We start from the raw sequence: 21,836 nt of genomic DNA on the forward strand, positions 1-21,836 counted from the left end.
ATCATAAGCTTATTATGATGCAGTATTAGAGGGAGGGAGGGAGGGTGTGTTTATGGTAATAGAAAGGCTCCTCTCCCATTTATTTTCTTGCTCTTTCTGTGTAAATCACCCCGTTGATGGGGCGGGTCATTATTCTGCCAGATGGGTTCCCTGCACAGGGAAGTGAAGGTTAGAGAGCAGTACACATGCACACGCCCTGGGCAGGGAAGTGAAGGTTAGAGAGGAGTACACGTGCACATGCCCTGCACAGGGAAGTGAAGGTTAGAGAGGAGTACACGTGCACACGCCCTGCACAGGGAAGTGAAGGTTAGAGAGGAGCACACGTGCACACGCCCTGCACAGGGAAGTGAAGGTTAGACGAGTACATGTGCACATGCACTACACAGGGAAGTGAAGGTTAGAGAGGAGTACACGTGCACACGCCCTGCACAGGGAAGTGAAGGTTAGAGAGGAGTACACATTGCACACACCCTACACAGGGAAGTGAAGTTTAGTGGAGTACACATGCACACACCCTACACAGGGAAGTGAAGGTTCTGTGAATCAGGACTTTGAACTAGACCAGAGCATAACATAACAGGTGCAAATACAGCACTAAAGGTACTTACTAAGAATTCTAGGATACAATTCTGGTATTGTAGCATACAATTTTCATAGGATACAATATGCTCGGTGAAATGACCTTGGGTATTAGAAAGGTGTTATACGAATAAAAGCTTGTGTGTGTGTGTGTTAGTGTGTGTGTGTCCCTTGAACATAAACACATAATGACTTCTATGGGCAGAGGGAAGGAGAAAAGCAATTTCCTGTTTTGGCGGGCAGGTGGAGATGTGCGATAACAGCTGTAAGAGCACATTGAGCTGATAATACCCTGAACTGCAAGCCCCTCCACATGGCTCTGCACAGCGCTAGCTAACACTCCCTGTATGCGCTACATAGCGCTAACATTCTCTGTGTGTTCCCTGCATAGCGCTTGCTAACACTCCCTGTGGGCTCTACATAGCGCTTGCTAACACTCCCTGTGTGCGCTACATAGCATTACATTACATTTATTTGGCAGAAGCTTTTATCCAAAGCGACGTACAAAAAGTGCATTTCATGGTCATAGACAACTGCTAAACACAGGTTCAATAAGGTACAATACTTATTTTGTACAGCTATTTCTAGCCAAGAACACAGTTTAGTTCACACAGTGAACACTATTCAGACCTAACCTCTGCAAAGCCAACTAGGCAGAAGAATAAACTACAGTATTAGGACAAATACAAATTACCAAAAAGTGCTGGGATGGGGCAACATGTAACAAGTGTCATGAAAAAGTGAGGGGGGGGGGGATTTAGAGTGAAATATACAGCGTGGTGGTGGTTAGTCTAGGTATCGTCTAAAGAGTTGAGTCTTCAGGCCACGGCAGAAGATGGATAGTGAGGGGGAGGTTCGGAGAGGGACGGGGAGTTCGTTCCAGAACTGGGGAGCTAGGGTGGAGAAGCTCTGTGATCCCTTTGGACAGGTGGGAGGGGTGACAAGGCGCCCTGCTGCCGCAGAACGGAGTGGTCGAGCAGGCACATAGAATCGAGTTATGTCCTGCAAGTAGATGGGGGCTGTCCTGTTGGCAGCAGTGTAGGCAAGGGTCAGGGCTTTGAACCGGATCCTGGCAGCGACCGGTAGCCAGTGGAGTGATCGCAGCAGAGGAGTGACGTGGGAGAATTTGGGAAGGTTGTGGATGAGTCGGGCAGCGGCATTCTGAACCATCTGTAGTGGCTGTATGGCACAAGCTGGCAGACTTGCAATGAGAGAGTTGCAGTAATCAAGGCGAGAGGTCACCGTAGCCTGGACGAGCAGCTGGGTGGAGTGCGTCGTCAGGTATGGTCGAATCCTTTTGATGTTGTACAGAAGGAATCTGCAGGACCGTGATGTTGCCTTGATGTGCTCCTTGAGGTCCAGTTGGTCATCCAGGACCACCCCCAAGCTCTTGGCAGAGTGAGAGGCAGTCACTGTGGTGCTATCAACCGTGACTTTGCTTAGCACTAGCTAACACTCTCTGTGTGCTCTACATGGCGCTGGCTAACACTTCCTGTGTGTTCTCTGCATAGCTCTTGCTAATACTGTCTGTGTGTTCTCTATATGGCGCTAGCTAGCACTCTCTGTGTGCCTTTTTACTGTGCAGAACCAAAGCATAACTGACACTTATTTGGGTCTGGTGTCTTCCATGGCCACAGCACACTAACAGTGCTAAATTAAAGTGATGCCAAGAGGGGACTACTGGGTGTTTTATCCAGATTTATTGGTCTTAAAATGGCTCAGAAACATGAAAGATGATGGCAAAAGCAAACTACTGTATACACATAAAGCTTCTGTAACTGATGAAGAGCAAAAACCCTGGGAATTTCTCCCTCTTCATGCATTTTGTATTAATATGTATGCTGATGTTCCTGCAAGTAACATTGATCAAGGCCAATACACATTTGGTCTCATAAAATAATAAAAAGAGACTTATTTTTGTTTAAATCAAATATATTCAGGTCCACGCTAATGCCCCAGGGTCTGTAATCCAGCAATTGCAGCCTTTGTGTGTGTGTGTGTGGGGTGTGTGTGTGTGTGTGTGCGTGTACGTGTGTGCTTGCGTGTGTGTGTGTGTGTGTGTGCGTGTACGTGTATGTGTGTGCTTGTGTGTGTGTGTGTGTGTGTGTGTGTGTGAGAGAGAGAGAGAGAGAGGAAGAGAGAGTGAATAAAAGTATGTGTGGTTATCATTTAAGAAGCAGGCTATACACATGCTTCCTTTATGTTGCCTGTTTTTTATTAAATTATTTTTTTTGGCTTGATGCTTTAATACTGATGTGTCACCTGCTGTTCTGTCATTGTAACTTTGGAATTGCAACTAGTTTGAGTTTAAACTATAAATACCCTGGCACAAGGGCCTTGTAAGAAACTCCGGAGAGAACATCTGCTAACACAAATACGTATTAAAAAATGGCAGATGTATTGTGTTACCTGTTTTTTTTCTTAGACAAACTGTCAGTTCTCAAAGCTCTGTTGGTGTCACCCAACCATATATTTAGTCTGGCAGGATGACAAGGTGTTTGTGAGTAATTATCCGCTGAAGTGCAGCAGCCTCATATTTGTGGGGGAAAAAAAAGCTTTTCAGTTATTCTATTCTGCTCATTGTCAAATGCATTACAGTGCTGTAATTATTCCAAATGATTAATGAATGGCTCACTGTCACTGCCCAATCAAAACACAGGTGTGTAAATGCCAGGTTTCTGCAGCATTAAAACAGTGGAATAAGTAGGCCTGAAGGGTCCTGCCTGTGGGGCTCATTAGACTTCGACCCACCTCCCCAGACAGGAAACACATTCAGTTCCCGTCTCTCTCCCCCCAGAGAGTCTGGTAGACTTTCTCTTCCGTAAAAAAAAAAAAAATCAATGAGGGAATCACCATTTTGATGAACTCGTGTTATTCCGTCTGGTTTTGTGCTCAGAATTATTGATAAGGAAGTTCTTTGTTATTAAACTCTCACAAACCGACTATCCAACCCTGTCTCTCACTGTCTTTGTCTCTACACCTCTCTCACTCATGAGTATATGCACTCACAAACATAATCACGCACATGCGTACTTCCACACACGACACATGCACACACACACACGCACACACAGATGCACACACACACACACATCCTTAAAAAGTTTCTGCCGCCTAGTTGCCTCTGAATGTTATTCCTCCACCCTCCCTCTCTCCACTTCCGACTCCTTTATTCCTCCACCCTCCCTCTCTCCACTTCCGACTCCTTTATTCCTCCACCCTCCCTCTCTCCACTTCCGACTCCTTTATTCCTCCTCCCTCCCTCTCTCTGCTCCCGAGTGCTTTATTCCTCCACCCTCCCTCTCTCTTCTCCAGAGTGCTTTATTCCTCCACCCTCCCTCTCTCTGCTCCAGAGTGCTTTATTCCTCCTCCCTCCCTCTCTCTGCTCCCGAGTGCTTTATTCCTCCACCCTCCCTCTCTCTGCTCCAGAGTGCTTTATTCCTCCACCCTCCCTCTCTCTGCTCCCGAGTGCTTTATTCCTCCTCCCTCCCTCTCTCTGCTCCCGAGTGCTTTATTCCTCCACCCTCCCTCTCTCTGCTCCAGAGTGCTTTATTCCTCCACCCTCCCTCTCTCTGCTCCAGAGTGCTTTATTCCTCCTCCCTCCCTCTCTCTGCTCCAGAGTGCTTTATTCCTCCACCCTCCCTCTCTCTGCTCCAGAGTGCTTTATTCCTCCAGTCTCCCTCTCTGTCTTCCTCTCTCTGCTCTTCTCTTGTTAAAGCAGAGCCAGTTCACCACAATGACATTTGTGACAGTATCTGAATGAAAACAGACATACATCAGTTGCACAGGATGTGAGGCCCAGACTCAACGCCTGCTCTGCCTGTATGTCTGTGTGTTAGAAGCACAGTGTTAAGCAGCCTCTGCATTACTGAACACAGCACGGCCTCCTACGTTTATGCACAGCCCAGCCATTGGCAGTAGTGACCATAGCCAAGCTCTCTACTCTGCTGAACACAGCCTAGCTCCCTGCATTGCTGAACACAATCGAGCTATCTGAAGCCCTGAACACAGCCACGCTCTCTGCGGTACTAAACACTGAACTCATCCTGAACCCCATATCTCTGCTTCTTTTTATTTGCTCTGATTCACTGTAAAACTTCTGAAAAGTAGGAGAAGTTCAACCTTCATAAAGTACCATTCCTGTTTACAACTTTCAAGACATTTGTTTACTGTACTCGGTTCTCAATTTCTGTAAAAAAAAAAAATTCTGTAAGTCGTTTACGGCTCTCTGTCCGATAGTCAGATTGGATTTACAGCATTCTAACCCCACATTCATATCCTGGTTTAGCCTCTACAGAGAGATATATCTCATTTAAACCAGCTCTGTCACCCACTGGTTTAATATCTGCCGCAGAACCCCCAAACTCCCCTGTATTTAAAGATGTAGCCTTGTGTGTCAAGGTTACCGTCCCTCACAAATCTCACAGGGAAGTCTTATCCGGCCGGATCTTTTCATCCGGTCCCAGAAGAGAGTCTTTGAAGTTACTTTTTTTATGCAGTGGGTTTATTGATTCAGCTCACTATGAATAATATCCTTTTGAACAGCACCTCAAGAAACAGTATGCACCCTGTGATATTATTGTCGCATTTTATTTGGCGGAAGCTTTTATCCAAAGCGATATACGGTACGTTCATACTGAAGGTGTTTGGAACAACCACGAGCAAGTAAAAGGAATTTGCTCCTGCTCATTTACAGTGAGCTCCGTAATGTTTGGGACAAAGACATATTTGTTTTCTTAATTTGGCTCTGTGCTCCACAATTTTACATGCATTATAAAACAATTCACGTGGTAAAAAGTGCAGATTCCCTGCTTTTGTTAAAGGCTATTTTTTAAATACATTTTGGTTTCACCTTTTAGAAATTACAGCACTTTTTATACATGCTTGAATGCTGCTAAGGTACATAACCAGCTGCCGGCTCTCCTGTAGTACTGTGTGGCCTGCAGCCGTTCAAACTCCAAATCTAATTAAAAATGTACCTCTGGTGGGATATGATCCTGGCACACAGGCGCCAAAAACAGCCCCGGCACCTTTCTCAGGCTAATTCTCTTTATTGAATCTAATTCGTTACTGAGTGACACTGATTCGCTCACTCTGATTCGCTTAACCGACTTTACAGCGAAATGAATGTAAATGAAGCCAGAGGCCATCATTTTCGGGTGTCAAGGGCTCCTGTCGGTTTGCCGCAGATTAGAGCAGTAGCCCTCTTTGGATTTGGATCCTTCCTTTGTAAAAACACACAGGTATTTAGCATTCTTTTCTTCCTGGGATTTATGCATCGTAACTGTTGTTTCATGCGCATTCAGTTGTGAAATAACACCTTTAAGCATGTTGTCGTCACCATCTGTTTTAGTTTTATTTTGACTCGCGGCAGAAATGGAGCTGGTGCCAGCCCTGCTGATTATTCAGGACAAAGTGAAAACCGGGGAGAAGTTTTAAAACAACGTGTTCTCCTTTTTTTCTCATAACTGCGGCATCAGTAATTTCATAAAACTTTGTGTTTTTTTTGTTTTTTTTGTTCCAGGAATGTGCTACTATTTATGCACAAATGCATTTATATAAATTTGGTTTCTAAATGACACATAACGCAGCCTGCAAATGTAATCTCAGGCTTTTTTAAAAATTGCACTCTCATTGATTTTTTTCAAAGCGTGTTCTCTGGAACAAGGAGGGACTGTACGCGCGGTGCAAAATATATTCATATCAAAAACACCCGTCGTTCCCTTTTTTGATTTATGTACAGTAACCGTGCAGTTTAAGTGCTCAGGTCATTTGGCATCACATTCGAGTATATGACACATTATTAAAGAACCAGAGACTAATGGTTATGCCCAAATGTACTGAGGAAGATGAGAGAGAAGCGCAGTGCAGTTTGACTGCAACTCAGCCCCATTTAGATCAATATTGCATATATAATTACCACTTTAACACCAGCAGAACATCACTGAGGTCGCAGGACTGTTTTACAAGAGCCCTGAAGCAAATAAAACAAATTTATTTGATGTGAATGTTGCAGTCTCCCTCTCTTCTTCCTCAGTGCATTTGGGCAATGACATAACCATTCGTGATATGTCATTTCTTATGTGAATGACAAGTTGACTCTGTAAGGTTTGTGAAAATTGACATACGGGGAAACTGTACATATTTAATACATTTGAAATATTTTAGTGAGTTTGTTTAAAATTTGAGCGTACGGAGGTGCCAGGGAACAGCCCATGATCGAGTGAGGGTAAACCCCAGGGAAAGGTTTCGGTTGGACGCACCGAGGCACACAGAGCACTCTGCACTGCCTTCCTCTGGTAATAAGATGGCAGGGTAGTGGTGATTAGAAGTGTAATGAATGGCTGTGTTCCACACTGTATACTGTGTTCTGTGTTCTCGTATCTTTGTAAGAACACACCTCCAGGGTACACTGACAAGTCTACGCTTATTAGGCCTCATTCACAAAGCTTTTCTTAAATTATTCTTACTTTTGCTCTTAAAAATGCTCCTATGACGAAACGATATGAGATTCATGACACATGTACAGGTGTATGAGATGATGAATGCTGGCTGTTTGTAAATTTTATATGCAATCCTGTTCATGTGATTTGGGTAAGAAAACAGCCATGAACAAATACAGATAAGAGAAAAATGATGAATGCCAAAATGTTCTTGGAAATGTTCTTACACGCAGTTTACGATCAAATGTGATCATACGCATGTTTCGAAAATGAGGCCCATTGAGTGTAAGAATGCTTAACATTCGTAAGCACTCACCACTGATTTTTGGTCAATTGTCTCAAATATTTTGTGTTTCACAATGGATAAACGATTAAACCAGACTAAGAATATTCAAGTCCAGCAGTGGCGTTTCCAAGAGCAGTGTTGTGGACAGTGTACAATAACAATTTTTGAATTTATTCAGGTTGTGGGAAATGTCACATTCCGTCTGCATTTTCACTCATTTCACATGAGTGGAATTTAATATGGAAGAGATGCGATAAGAAGCTTTGAATAATAAATCTTAAAGGGCTTTTTTGTGGAAAAGAGAAAACAGCGCTTCAGTCATTTCCCACTCCACTGAAGGCCTCCAGGCCTTGAAAAATATGGCTTTTGCAATCTAATAACTTCCATGTTATGCATTATTATTTATTACTTTCATAGTAATATGTGCGGAGGAGCTTATGAAAAGCCATACACTACTAATGCAGTTCCGACAGGCTCGCGGGCGCGTGAAGGTAATTCTGCGGAAGCAGCGGACAGTTTGAGGGTGGTGGGTGGGTGGTTGGGGGACAGAGGACGGCGATACAGATTGTTTGGGACCCCAGTGCAGGTGGCCGAGGAGGAGACTGCTACCCCCGGGGCACAGAATCACATATCAGATCTATTTTTCATGTCAACCCCAACAAATATTGACTCCTTTTCTTGCACAGGGGCCCTGTAAATGAAATTGCAAATGTCTATCCTGCCTGGTTTATATGACTGCGGACACTCGATCACTAAATGATGCGATACGCGACGTGTCCCATATCGTCCGTCGCTCTGTGTGCCAGGTCTGTCACGCCCGTAACTGAATTGTGTCACAGCGCGGTGACATGTTCCCGCTGTGGGGGCGGACTCCTAACCACGAGAGATTGATTACCCGTCACCGGCAGAGGCAAAAGCCATCAAGTTAAGCTCGAAGACTCCGTTTTATTACAGAAGCACTGACAGATTTTATTTATTTTTATTTTTATTTTTTTCAGTAAGTGGGGGAAGTGGGATCCTGCCTCCCACTTTAATTAGAATTCAATTTGAAGCTTTAATTAGAAGTTATTAAACTCAAATGGGAAACCAAAATGAAAACGGAAATATCAAATGCATTACTACGGTTCGTCCAAATGTCTACTGAGAAAAAAATAATAATAATAAAGCCAGAGTAAATAAGGAAGATATAAGGAAGTGTAAATCCCCGTTATTCGGTCTGATAAAACAGGACGGGAAATCTACCTGCGCTTAATCGGAATGCACCTTTCACCGATGCCATCCCTGTCCGCCGCCCTTCGCGCGTCACCGGGCTGCAAACAATAGTGACGGGAATTCATACGAGGGATTACCTCACTTTGGGCGGCGCGGGAAAGAGTAGGCTTTACTTCTTATCTGAAACCGGTTTTATTGGATTTTCTCGGGGTGTTTTTTCGCCCCCCACTGTGCATTAAATCTCGCCCCGGTTTGCGATCGGCCGGACAGAACTGGTGCTGGGTTCAGTGAGCACGAGCTAACATGAATAAAGATCAAAGCAAACGCACGAAACCCTGAAAAAAACCCTGATTTCCAATTATGCATTTATGCATGTTCAGCAATCAAATTATGTAACCCTGTAAATATTTATGCATCTAATGATCATTAAAACGTGTATATTTCTAAAACTGATTATGTTGGTTTAGTGTTCGAATGGAGTCGCATTCTTTAATGTTCCTTTAGCTGGAGACAAAGGACTAAAAGAGTCCCAGAGAGAGAAGAAAGCTCATTTTGTTGTTAACGATCTCTGCGTCTGTTCTGTATTTTATAGAAATACTCAGTAAGTGAAGGACACGTGGGTATTAGTCCAAATTACATTCCGCTGTGACAATAGAAAGCTGCTCTTCTCAGAATGATATTAAGTTATTTTCATGCGCATTCACTTCTGTCCTCTGAGAATCTGGATCCTTTTATTGGAGAGCACTTAGGCATATCTGAGGGGTTTCTCACAACTGCAAAGATGACAAACTGCGGAAGAAACCGAGTGGCAAAGGAACGCGTGTATTCTTACCTCGGTGCTACTAATTAATTAATTCAATGTTATCTCGGTTATCTGACTAAAAACTAATGTTTTAACCTTTCATCTGTGCTAGCAGTTATACATAGAAGGATAATTTCCTCCAGTTGTGTGGCTCTATGTGGATCGCAACCTACCTTGATAGAGGTGGAAGTGCCACTGTCTTGTGTAGCTTGCATGAATACAATTGTGTATCGGTGAGTGACTACGGGGTGCAGATATTCTGAGCTCTATGTGTATGTTAAGACCTTAAAACCACTAGGTGTGCCGTGGAGTCAAAGAGGAATGTCAGATTGAAGAGAATGCAATTTGTTGTGCGGTCTGTTCAATAATAGCAAAATGCAATGTGCACTGTGAAATGTGAGTGGTGCAATGGCTACACGTGAATGTCGCACAGGAGGTCATATTGACAAGTCCTCAAACCATTCCACTTTTCCCCTTATATACCCAAAGCATCAAAGAAAAACCCCCAAGTCATCAAAGATACAATCACAACAAAACAGTAACATCAATGATCCTGCTTGTGATGCCTCTGTAATCTCTGTAAACTCAGTAATTTTATCCCCTATGTCTGCAAAGTCAAGTTGAATGGAATGTGTTCACTGTGAAATATCCATTTGTTACCCTCTCATGCTTGTGTGCAAATGCAATACAGCCAAAAGCAATTTCAGCTCCTTTCAGTCACCTTCAACCTCAAAGAGACTCTGTCATGAAGAGGTTATTATACAGATTAGCATTTGGGTGCCTAGTTTTCACTCTGAAGTAAATATCACATTTCAGTTTGTAGGTGGAGATGGGATATGAAATAGACACGTTCTTACAAAAATAGGCGTGCGCAATTTTGCTTTTGTGGGCTACATTGAATGCGACACCAGAATGCAATCATATTCTTTGGCCAATGGGAGAAATAATGTGAAGTAAAGTGAATAATAGTTCATAATAAATTGAACTCTGCTTAGTTCCAAATTAAATTGTTTTCTCTTGGTTGTTATTTTGTTATGGGGATTAGCATGACCGTACTTCATTTGCAAACTTATTTTCCCTCAAAGCAGTAGGAAACTTCATTTGCCATGATGCTATTGGATTCTTAATTTGCCGCAGTGCTACTGAACTCTGTCTGTGCTGCTCAATACTCCTTTTTTATTGTTTTGGTTCTGTAGTCTAGCACACTGGATTTGAAATGAAACAATGAATTCAAATTTTCATACAGAACCTGTTTTATAGATAGGGCCGCCATTTTAGGGGACCAAAAGTAATCGGACGATTGGCTGCTCAACTTTTTATTGACCAGCTGTGTGTTGTTGCAACAATAGTTAATGCACAAGAAATCTAACAGAAGGTCTATAGTTGATTCCAGGTGTGGCATTTGCATTTGGAGTCTGTGGCTGTTGTCCCTCAACATGTGGACCAAATTAGTGTCAAGTAAAGCAGACCATCATGAGGCATATCAATCAATAGAGACATACCCAAAACATTTTGAGTGTATCAAAATCAACTGTGTGGTACATTGTTAAGAAAAAAGAAACTTTGGTGACTATTCAAATACTTACAGACTGCACTGTTCTTGTAAATGAAAAATGTTTCTCTTTCTTTCTTTCGTTCTTTCTTTCCTGCTGCCATTTCTTCTAAATCCCTGCACTCTGTCAAATATCCTGTGCTGATTTCAACTGGCTCAAAACTTGATTTCCCTGTTTCGGTAAAACAGTTTATCACTTCTCTGCACTGATTAGGCCTGGAAGTTGGACAGCAGTGGCCAATGAGCTATGATTACGCAAATGAGAAACGCATTTCAGGATGCTGGGAGATCTGGGCTATCTGCGTTACAGGAACGCTGTGGGAACTTTACGTGCCACCCGGTCGTACAGTAATGCTGTAAAGATACGTGCCTTCATTGTGTTGTACGACCCTCGCAGCAAACCCTGAACCAGGCAGTTATGAGTTTGAATCTCCAGTGACTGTTGTGTGCGTCTCAGAGCTGATGTGTGAATCTGCTGGATGGGGACAGAGGCAGGGCGGGGTGCGGGTGGGGGACAGGGGAGTCTCCCAGGGAACAACGTGCCTGAAGGAACAGTGTGAATGAGTTTCTCCTATCACTAACTCACTTGGCTATTCCACAAAAAAACAAAGCTTTTGCAACATCCTCCATGCGTTTCCTGCATCCTTGGGAATGGGCAGCTTCAGCCAATCACCTTTTAGTCTTTCAAAGGAAACACTGTGCTTCCTGCCCTGCTCTGGCTTCCTGCCGCTGGCTGGAGGTCTTCGATTTGCCCTGGAGAGTCGTGGACCCCGGCCGTCTCTGAGGGGGTTATTCCGCACGAACCGGCATCGTCTGGAGAAAGTGAGTAATATTTCTCTTTTTTCAGCGAATTCATTTGTTTATCTCTTTATTTATTTAATAGCTGTACGAAGAGTTGCGCTGTGCTAGAAGTGTCATTTATGTCCTTCGATGTAATTGGTAGTGCTTTGTCATTTTTTTTTTTGTGATACTCAAGAGTGTGATGAGATTTTTCAGCGATAACAGGTCGCTTCACTACAGACCTGATTTATGTTTATTAATCAAAAAATGGATCATCTTTATTTCATATCTTTTTTTTAGCTTCAGTAGCTTGCTCTTTCCTCGAAAAATTTCTGGAAAGTTCCTCAGAGAAAAACACGCACTGTAACAATGGCGATGATGTAATAACACTCTGTCTCCTCCCACTTCTTCCTGTCTCTGCAGCGGCTCCCCGTGCCCAGCCCATCCTGTGGCAGAAGCTCTAGCGTCGGCGGAATGCCCTACTATGCCAAGGTTCCCGGGTGGGCGTGGCAGCCGTACCCCGGCGCCCGCCTCCGCTCTGCCCGCCCCCGCTCCCGCGCTGAGCCCGGAGAATGCCGTCTCACCTCCTGCCGGATTCATTCCATCCCGGACACGGATTTATCCCTTCATCAGTCTCTCCGTTCCTCCGTCTCCACCGTCAGTGGCATTAAAGCGATTAACAGCGTGTCGGGGCTGCAGGTGTCTGCCAGCTGCTATCTTTGCGCTTTTCACAGAGCTCAGAATAATCTCAGAGGTGTACAGTATGCCTGGGAAATAGTCCAAAGACAGTGATATTAATTTCTCCGGTTTTTCTCCTTCGCCCTCAGTCTTGCGCTTAACCACATAAACAGACACACACAGACACAGACACACAGACACACACACCCACAGACACAGACACACACACATACGCACACTCGCACAAACCCACACACACACACACATATACACACACACAAGGAATTTCCACTCATCTCTCCCCTGCAGACAATGGAGCTCAGTGTATCACTTCCGGCAGAGGGCAAAGGTCAAGTAGATTGACCTCTTCAGGGTGACTGAAAGCATACATTTCAAAATCTCACTCTAGTCTTTAAAGGCCTACTTCTCTGATTGGACCCTGGACCAGAAACCAGAATTCTGACTGGGTTGCAGAACTACATCTGAGCCCTGATTGGATCGTGGACAAGAAACATTCCCTGAACTAGAACGTGGACCAGAAGCTGGGCTCCGATTGGATCCCTGGAGCTCTGAGCCACAGAGCCTTCCTTACAAACAGGACTGGGATTGGTGCAGATGGAGCAGGTCACCAGCATCGTCCATCTGCAGATACCCGCTCAGCCCTCGCCCGGTGACCCAGCGGGGCCGAAGGGCGGCAAGGGCGGGGCTCAGCCCGGCCCCGCCCACCCCTGCGAGCAGCCGGGCGGGGCTCTGGAGGCCGGCGCGGGCGCGCTCCTGATGGCGGGCGCGGGGGCGCTGATCCTGGTCCTGCTGTGCGCCGTGCTGCTGCTGGTCCGCTACAGGCACCGCTGGGCCCAGAGCGGCTCCCTGCAGTACATCAGCTTCCACCACTCCGCCCGCTACACCCTGAAGGACCCCTGCTCGTCGCCCACGCCCCCACCGCAGCCCGCCCCTCGACCGCCCTCCCTCCCGCCCTCGCTGCCCCTCCCGCCCCCGCCGCCCGTGTGCCCCGCGCCCCAGCCTCCGCCCTTCCATCCGCCCCCGCCCCAAATCCACCTGCTCCCGCCCCCGTCGCCCCACCCGGCCCCGCCCTTCGCCCACGCCGCCCCGCCCTTCATCCACACCACCCCGCCCAGCCCCCTCCTGCCGGCCCCGGACATGGTGGTGTACTCCCGAATCGGGGTGATGAGAACTTCCAGGCCCCCCAGCGCGAGTGGGAGCGGGACGCAGGTGATCCTGTTTGAGCACTCCTCCCTGTGATACCGCCGTGGTCGTGATACTGCCACGCCCTCGTACGTGCTCGCCGACTGCTTCTGCCGTTTTCCCTCTAGGCAAAGCTCATCTTCCACGTCTCTTGTCCTCCACATTCCTTCCTCCCTCTCTCTCTCACTCCCCCTCTGCATTCCTCCCTCCCTCTCTCTCTCTCTCTCTCCCTCCCTCCCTCCCTCTCTCTCTTCCTCTCTCCCTCCCTCCCTCTCCGGCAGTGCCCAGATCTGCATCCTGATGAACAGATGAACTGGAGGCCGCGCTCCTGTAAAGACTGGCAGTTAAAGCTGTGTTCAGTAAGCGTGTACCTCACACACGGTGTTGAGCTCCGCCGCTCCGCCTCCCCGAGGAGCCGGGTGACGCGCATCATCGCCTCGGAGAGAGGCTCGCACTCCGCGCGGTGCGACACTCCCGTGTCCAACAGCACCTTCCCACAATGCACCATGTCAAATACGACATGTGGCTAGCTTTGAGCTCTTTTGCTTTTTTTTTTTTTTTTCCAAAGTCATCGTTCGTTTTCACCCGGGGGTGGGGTGTGCTGCCTCCCCCAGATGCAAGACAGGAAAAAGGACCCGCATCAATCTCCATGAAACATACATTGCCTGTATGAATGCATACGTGGAGGATGAACTATTACATTCACATGACTGTGTAGACTGTTCTGTGAAATACAATAAAAGGTTGTAAATGTTCCATAGTATATGCTGTATGATTGAAGTGAGCAATTACAATCTAATACAGTGCTACTTTATTCTTCTCTTTAGGTCTATTTAATTTTGGGTTGAGAGAGCGAGAGAGAGAGAGAGAGAGATGTGGAGAGAGAGAGAAAGAGAGCAATGCAGAGAGAGAGAAAGAAAAAGAGAGTGATGCGGGGAGAGAGAGAGAGAGAGAGAGAGAGAGAGCAAACATTCACAGTGCACAATGTAAATTCCAATATGTACCTACAGCTTTCACACGCTAATGTGTATTTGCTGACTACAACTAGAGTATTGGCACTGAGAGAAATTTGCTAATGGTAATCAACTAATGGGTGCCATTATCATAGAACATGTGAGAATATGATTGTGGAAAGATTAGGCTTGAGTGGCACTGTATACTCTGTTCTGATCTCTGTCTCAATGACAGCTGGGCCAATATGATTTATGCTTTGTATTTATGGTTGTATTATGATTAAATGAATGAATTTGAATTGTACAGAATAAAACATTTTGGCCGTGAAAATCTGTCTGTGTGTGTGCTTGTGTGTGAAAGAGACAGAGGAGGATGGAGACAATGAGAGAGTGAGAGAGAGAGAGCAAGAGAGAGGGAGAGGTGGGTATGTGTGTATGTGAATGTTTGCCACTTTGCACATTTAGATTTTGAAAATTTTGAGAGAGCAGACATAGAAAATCGTTTTTCAGGTTTTGCCACAGATTTCCAATGAGCTTTAAGTCTGAGCTTTGGCTGAGCCATTCAGGAGTACTGACCTTGTTCGTTCAAGCGATTCCTTTGAAGCTTCTCCTGTGTGTTTGGGGTCATTGTCCAGTTGGAACATGTTGACCTAATGCCAGTCTCTTGTGGACTTAAACAGGTTCTCCTCAAGGATTTCCCTGTATTCATCTTCGTCCATCTTACCTTTAAAGGCAACAAGCCAGAGTTTTGGACTTTCGAGTCACTTGACTATGACTCCAGTCACAAAGGACTTTACTTTGACAAAAAAGAGTCTTCGCTTTAACTTTAAGATGGATGACTCATGACATGACTTGTGTTTGCCCTGGATGACTCCTGAAACTTGTTTACGTTTTCACAACCATCGACCGACTAATTTCACGAGAGGGGTGTTAAGAGAGTTAAATTTGTCCTGGTTTTTCCTCTGTTCCCCAAAAAGCTCCTATTTTATCCACACCGTAAAGGTTTAAAGTCGGTCTTAAAAAAGGAGTCATCTGATTGGCTGGAAGTGGTCAGAAAGAAATCAGCAGATCTGGCAGATCAAACTTTACTGCTGACCTTTTGGATGGCAAGGACTGAATATCATGAGTACGAGCAGAAAACATGAGTCAATGACCCATATGAGTCTTTAATGTCAGATAATATGCTGTGAGATATTTACAATCAGACCTGGGTCAAATACTTATCAATGCTTTACTGATCTTGTCTGGTGTGTTGGAACCAATGAAATACTCTCAAAAAGTGCGAACCCTGCCTTTTGGTCACATTGGCAGGCTCAATTACACCAGGCAAGATCAGTAGAGCACAGAAAAGTATCTGAACCCAAAACAAACACATATTTGACCCAGGTCTGTTTACAATGTATTTTATATGTTTTGTTATTTTGCTATCTAAATTTAGTGAAGCTATCACCTTAAACTGTGCTAGGTATTAAGTTAGCGTGTAACTTAACTAGAAAACTGGTTTTATCCACACAAGCGTGCTTGTGTTAGGTGGTTTATATAGCAAGCTACCACCATGGCAGCAAAAAAGCCAAACATTTTCTGTTTTTTTAGAGGCAGTCAAAGCGAAACAAAGTCTTTATTATATAAAAACATTCATGTACTATGCAGATGACAATGTAGACTGTGTCTGACAGAACATTGCATCTATGGCGCTTTGCATGAAAAGCTAATTAGATACAGGCTGGTAGTTGTACTAGCAGATATGCGTCTCTCGGAACAAATGCAGCTACACAAATATATCACGCTGGAAAAAGCTATTGACATGGCAAGACAAAGCGAGGAAGTGAAATGCAAACTGTCTAGCCTATGCGGCGACAGCAACCAGTGCTTAAAAAAACATGCTCTGTGGATAGAGTTGTGTTCAAAGAAAAAAGCTCAGTTTTAGAAAGTTACCCTTGCTAATTCAGAGAAAAAATAAGACTTTAACTGTCACAAATGTGGAAAGAGCTCCACACATCCAAATGCCCTGATGGCTAATGAAGTCACATGTCGTGCCTGTGGAAAGCAGGAACATTTCGGATGGGTGTGCACATCATCCAGAACGTGAATGAAGTGCAAGTGGAGGACGATTGCATGTTCCGGGGCAAAGTTTCCGCTGATGGAGATCCATGCGTGATCGGCCTGGAAGCAAACAAAAGAAACAGATTAAGTACAGTACAGTTTAAAATGGTGCAGACGTAACTCTGATTCCAGATTTTGTGTTCAACGGTGTTTAAGGAAAACTGGCCTACTGGAAGAAAAGCGAAAAGCACACCATTTAGCCCAGTACTACCTTAACAGGCTGCCATTTTGGATTGTCTCCACTCCTGAACATTTTGGCCACAGAGGTCACTGAAGGCCTGGAAGTTGTGGTGTGCGACATGGATGACATCCTGGTTTGGGGTTGCTCACAGGAAGAGCATGACCCTTGTCTTCACGCTGTGCTGAAGAAAATTGAGGGCAGTGGCATAACACTGAATCTGGAGAAATGTGACCTGCCAAAAACAGAGTTTAAGTTTCTCAGGTGCATATTATCTCTCAGAAAGGAATAAAATGTTATCCAGTCAAAACCACAGCAGTCAAAGAGATGCCTGAACCAACTAACATTGCTGAGTTTTGCAGCTTCCTTTGGATGGTAAACCAACTATGTAAGCTTATTCCACATTTAGCTGAAAAAAAAAAAAAAACCTATCAGACATCTGCTCTATAAAAAGAATCACTGTCTCAGTGGAACTGACCAGGTCAGAGCCTTCTACAGCCTTAAAGGAGAGCTCTCATCAACACCTGTGCTTGCTTTGTATGATCCAAAGAGGAAAATCAAAGGCTCCGCAGGTGCATCCTCCTCAGGATTAAGAGCAGTCCTGATGCAGAAATAGAACAAGAAAGGCAGGCCAGTGGCCTTTGCAGCACGGCCTCTCACACCAGTGGAACTGAGGTACGCCCAGATGAAAGAAGAAGCTCTTCGGCTCACATGGACATGTGAGAGATTCGGGCGTTACCATTGGGTGGCATTTCGAGCTGGAGACTGATCATAAACTGCTCCTGAGGCTCCTAGGATCTCAAGTTTAGGCCCATGCATTCAATGCTTCGGGCTAAAACGCATGAGATATCCCTACACAATTTCTCCTGTACCTGGAAAGAACCTGTGGACAGCAGATAAACTGTTACATGCACCACTGCAGTAAACATAGACACTGAACATATGGAAAGCACAAACATCTATGTGAACAGCATCATGGAATATCTTCTGGTGTGTGCTTCATACAAGGGTAACCTCAGAGAACCTTAAAGTAGACCGCATGTCCTCTAGTGTCATGAAAATGTGCCAGGATGGATGGCCTGAGTGCAATGCGGGCAGTGGTCCTTTAAAGCTCTACTGGGCTGTGTGTGCTTACTTCACTGCTCATGATGGTCTTCCGCCAAAAGGGACGCGTCAGGTCATTCCATCAGCAACGGGAATCGACGTGCTGGCCGAGCCGTATGAGGGCCGTCAGGGAGCGGTTAAGTGCAGGGAGTGACCTTGGCAAAGTGCGTGGTGACCTGGCCTTAGCCAACAACAACTGAGTAAACTGGTAATGAACTGCAGGACATGCATTGAAGAATTCACTAATTACAAAGAGCCTCTCATCCTAACCGCTCTCCCAGAATAAGCCTGGCGGAAACTGGGGGCGGAACTGTTCATTCTGACAAGCAGAACGTATTTCCTGGTAGTAGACTGCTACTCAAGGTTTGTGGGAATTGCTAATCTTTCCCTTACGTGACCCTCTGACATCAGAGTCCACTTGAAGTCCATATCCCCTCGTCGAGGAGTGCCAGAGATACTTATCGCAGACTAACGCCCGCTGTTCTCAGGGCGAGCCCTTCTCTACATTTGGTGTGACATACGGGTTCGACCACGTCACCATCAGCCCAAAGTTTTACCCCAAAACAACGGAGAGGCCAAATGAGCTGGGCAGACCGCAAAGAACTTTATTTTTAAAAATGCCAAGAATCCTTTCCATGCTAATGGCTAATCGTTCGATTCCACTCCAAAATGGCTACAGCCCAGCCCAAGTACTAATGGGGCACCAACTTCACACCACAGCCTTCCATCGCTGCTGAAAGCACCACTCCTTAATAGCCCCACTGTCTGCTCAAGCGAAAAGGAGAGAAAGAGTGGGGACTAGAAACGCTTCGACAAGCGTCACCGCACATGTGTCAGGGGCATAAGCAGGTTCTAAAAACTACCTAGGTCAAGAGACATGGCAGAGTCAGGATGAGGTGGGGTGGGGGGTTAGGCCAGGGAATGCTTTTTTTTCTCTTTAATTGGTTCGTTTAATTAAGGATGTATTTTACGGTGTGAATGCTGATAATAGATTTGGATTAGATTTGTGAAAATATTAAAGACCATTCATTCCCCTCATAAATCAATTGCAACTGATGCTCTCGCTAAAGAATGAAATTAAATATATGTTTTGTGAATGGACGTGATAAAAAAACACAGAGGACATGACCTCAGTGTCCTCAATGGTAGTTGTGGCCCTGTCCACTGTGATGCTTTCTCAGGTAAAGACAGCTTTAGGACACATTGTATTTTTGTAGACAGTAAGTAGGCTAATCACTTGTAAAGTCTTGCCCACGATATGCCCAGGACTGTTCAAAAACTATAATAACTGTTTTGACACATTTCCAGCAGAATTCTGTGATTCACAGCCATTCCTCCAGGGCAACACATATATCTTGCGATGTACTTTTTGCTCCAGGGCCTGTACTTGTTTTCTTATGCAAACATTTTATAGTATGGATTTAAAAGACCAGCAAGGCCTCAGACTTATTGGTTTCCTGTCTAATCTCCAGCTAGAGGAAACTCAGATATATTATATGCATAATTGATTTGAACTTATTTATCTTTGCTTCTTCTTTGATGTATAGCGATGGAATCTGAATTCATGATGAGCATTTTTTTCCCCCGCTAAACTGGATGATTCCACAGCGCAGACCCTAGTTATCAAAATAGCATCATCCAATTTGAGTGAATATTTAATGTTCATCACATTTCACCAGCACAGTGAACCAGTGATTAATGAAGCAGTCGCATTTAGCACCGTGAGCAGGAGCCAATGGTCACTCCCTCCTTTGAATTATTACACAAAGCAGGCTACAACACGCCTTGCCTGCAACAGGAAGTGTGTTGGGCTCACCAGTAGGAGATCTGGTCTCATTATACTATGTTATACCTATGGGGGAAAACAAGATATGTTCTTTTTTTCCTGTATGCCATGATTCACGCCTTGATAATATTTCCTGTGTGTCTTTGCACTCTCAGCACGTTTGCTTGATTTGAGCTATTAAAGCAGCTTCCTGTCTCATTTGCACAGTCCCAAGCTGCATTGGCTGGGTGCTGGGGGGGCACGTTATAGGCACTAACAATTTTGCAGTTGCAGAATGCAGTCAGAACTCATGTGTGGATTCTTAGAACTTCCATATAATTATGCAGTTATACCGCCAATACTACTTGAGCCAATCAGTGCCTTTCATTCTTTGTAGTTGATATTTAGGGCTACCATGGAGGCCTAGTAGTATTTACTACTAGGGAGGGCATGTGCATTTTAAAATTTTTAAATCTCAAAGAGTCAGTTGTAAACAGCCAACGGTCTTCTGTAGACTTATGTGTGTAAACAGAAATAGAATTTTGCCTGAATTCCGCTAAAATGCACAAGCAGATAATAGTATTAAATTTTCATACGTATGCAACACTATCATGTTAAAAATCAGATAATACATAAATCAGAGTCACCATCTGGGGCAGCATTGGCGTGAATCCTGTGCATTTTCAAACCTCAAGGAATGTACAGTACCTATGTGCGCCCAAAGAGGTTAACTTTTCCAAATTAAAAGTTACCAGAAAAAAGAAAACATTCTAAAAATAATGTCAGCACACTTCAAAACCGTTCAGCTTAAACCTGCTGAACTGTGTGAGGAACCAGACAGCCAACGTTGCCTTGGACACAAGTTTAGAGTTTGTAGACTTGAAATGACTGAATAGCAATACATCCATGAGCAGGAAAGCAGAGCATAGCAACGATGCTTGAAGTCAAGAGAGCTTTGATAGAGATTGACAGGTTGCCAAAGGGTTTGAAAAGAAGGAAATATTCATGGACAAGAAAAAAAATTGATAAAATAACACAAGAGAGTCTTGCTCCTCTACACTTCAATAAGGGTCTGAAGAGAAACAAGGATGGATTTATTGAAGAATTTATTAAATGAATTTTTCAGCACTGGTCAGATGGTTTGTTATGAGGTTGAAAGGACATCGGGCTGCTGAAGGGGTGGCAGTGCATTGTGGGAAGGGGAAAACAGGAGCTGAGCAGCGTGGGGAGAATGAACACAGCTCCGTAAGGCCGACAGATCTGTGTGAAATGTTTCTTGACAGACGAGGGGGAAAATAATTTGTGACAAGCAGTGCGCAGCTATAGAGTCCTTACAGAGCTTAGATTTCCTGAAGCACACGTCTGACTGCTTCTAGTGTGTCTTCACATTTAACTCATTTCCATCGCAATAGATTTATTGGTATTACCCAGAGTAGCGTGGCAGTCTGTGTTTTGGGTTTTTTTTAAATGGGTGAACAGGGCCACAGCAACCCAAAACCCCAACGGATCCATAATGAAAATAGTATTTCTAAAAGAGAATGAAATCATGCAATCCTGACAAAACCAGAAAGGCTTATTAACACATGAGATGTATGAGTCGTTACGAGATAACTGAGGTATAGGTCTACACCCCATCGTCATGGCTGTCTGGGTAAAGTTCAGTACGATTGGGTAAATGTAGTAATGCACACATAATGCACACATATATGGTTCACTCCATCACTTCTCTCAATGAGAGCTCAGACATTTCCACAACATCCTCTAAATTTCATCAGTACCAATCAATCACACCAATATTCATGCTCATGCAGGATGGTTGCTCACACAGTGTTCTGGAAGAGTACTGCCATGGATGGCTGAGCTATCGAAAAGCTGAAAGAAACGGTTTGTGGCGATTTGTGTTTAATTAAAATGCACTAGGGATGAACTTTGGTTGGTATCAGATTTGAAAACCTGCCTCAGTTTATTTTACATATTTATTTGCTCAAATAGTGGTGTCTGTTAAATTTTTAAATGCATACATTATAGTGTCATAGCATACTCACTCTTTATCTCTTTGAAGATAATTAACATTTTTATTGGGTTACTTTCTCTTAAACAGCAAACATTAATACACAAGCTCTAATGACTAATGTACCAAACACAAAGTACCAGGCTAATGAGTTATCTGGTACTTTGTGTTGCTTTTTTAGGCAACA

The 21,836-nt window shown here is 44.5% G+C and overlaps 1 protein-coding gene across 1 annotated transcript; it reads left to right on the forward strand.

The window, feature by feature from the left end:
- The first annotated feature begins 11,566 nt into the window (after positions 1-11,566).
- On the forward strand, positions 11,567-13,592 carry LOC118213027 (leucine-rich repeat extensin-like protein 3). Its single transcript, XM_035391620.1, has 2 exons — positions 11,567-11,696; positions 12,078-13,592. Exon 2 carries the CDS (start codon positions 12,948-12,950, stop codon positions 13,590-13,592), a length of 645 nt encoding a protein of 214 aa, XP_035247511.1. The 5' UTR covers positions 11,567-11,696; positions 12,078-12,947.
- The last annotated feature ends 8,244 nt before the right edge of the window (positions 13,593-21,836 follow it).

Source organism: Anguilla anguilla, chromosome 14 (assembly GCF_013347855.1).
Source record: "Anguilla anguilla isolate fAngAng1 chromosome 14, fAngAng1.pri, whole genome shotgun sequence".
Classification (NCBI taxonomy): domain Eukaryota; kingdom Metazoa; phylum Chordata; class Actinopteri; order Anguilliformes; family Anguillidae; genus Anguilla; species Anguilla anguilla.

Excerpts from the sequence above, each read along its gene's own strand:
- LOC118213027 (XM_035391620.1), top strand. The coding sequence starts at position 12,948 with ATGGAGCAGGTCACCAGCATCGTCCATCTGCAGATACCCGCTCAGCCC.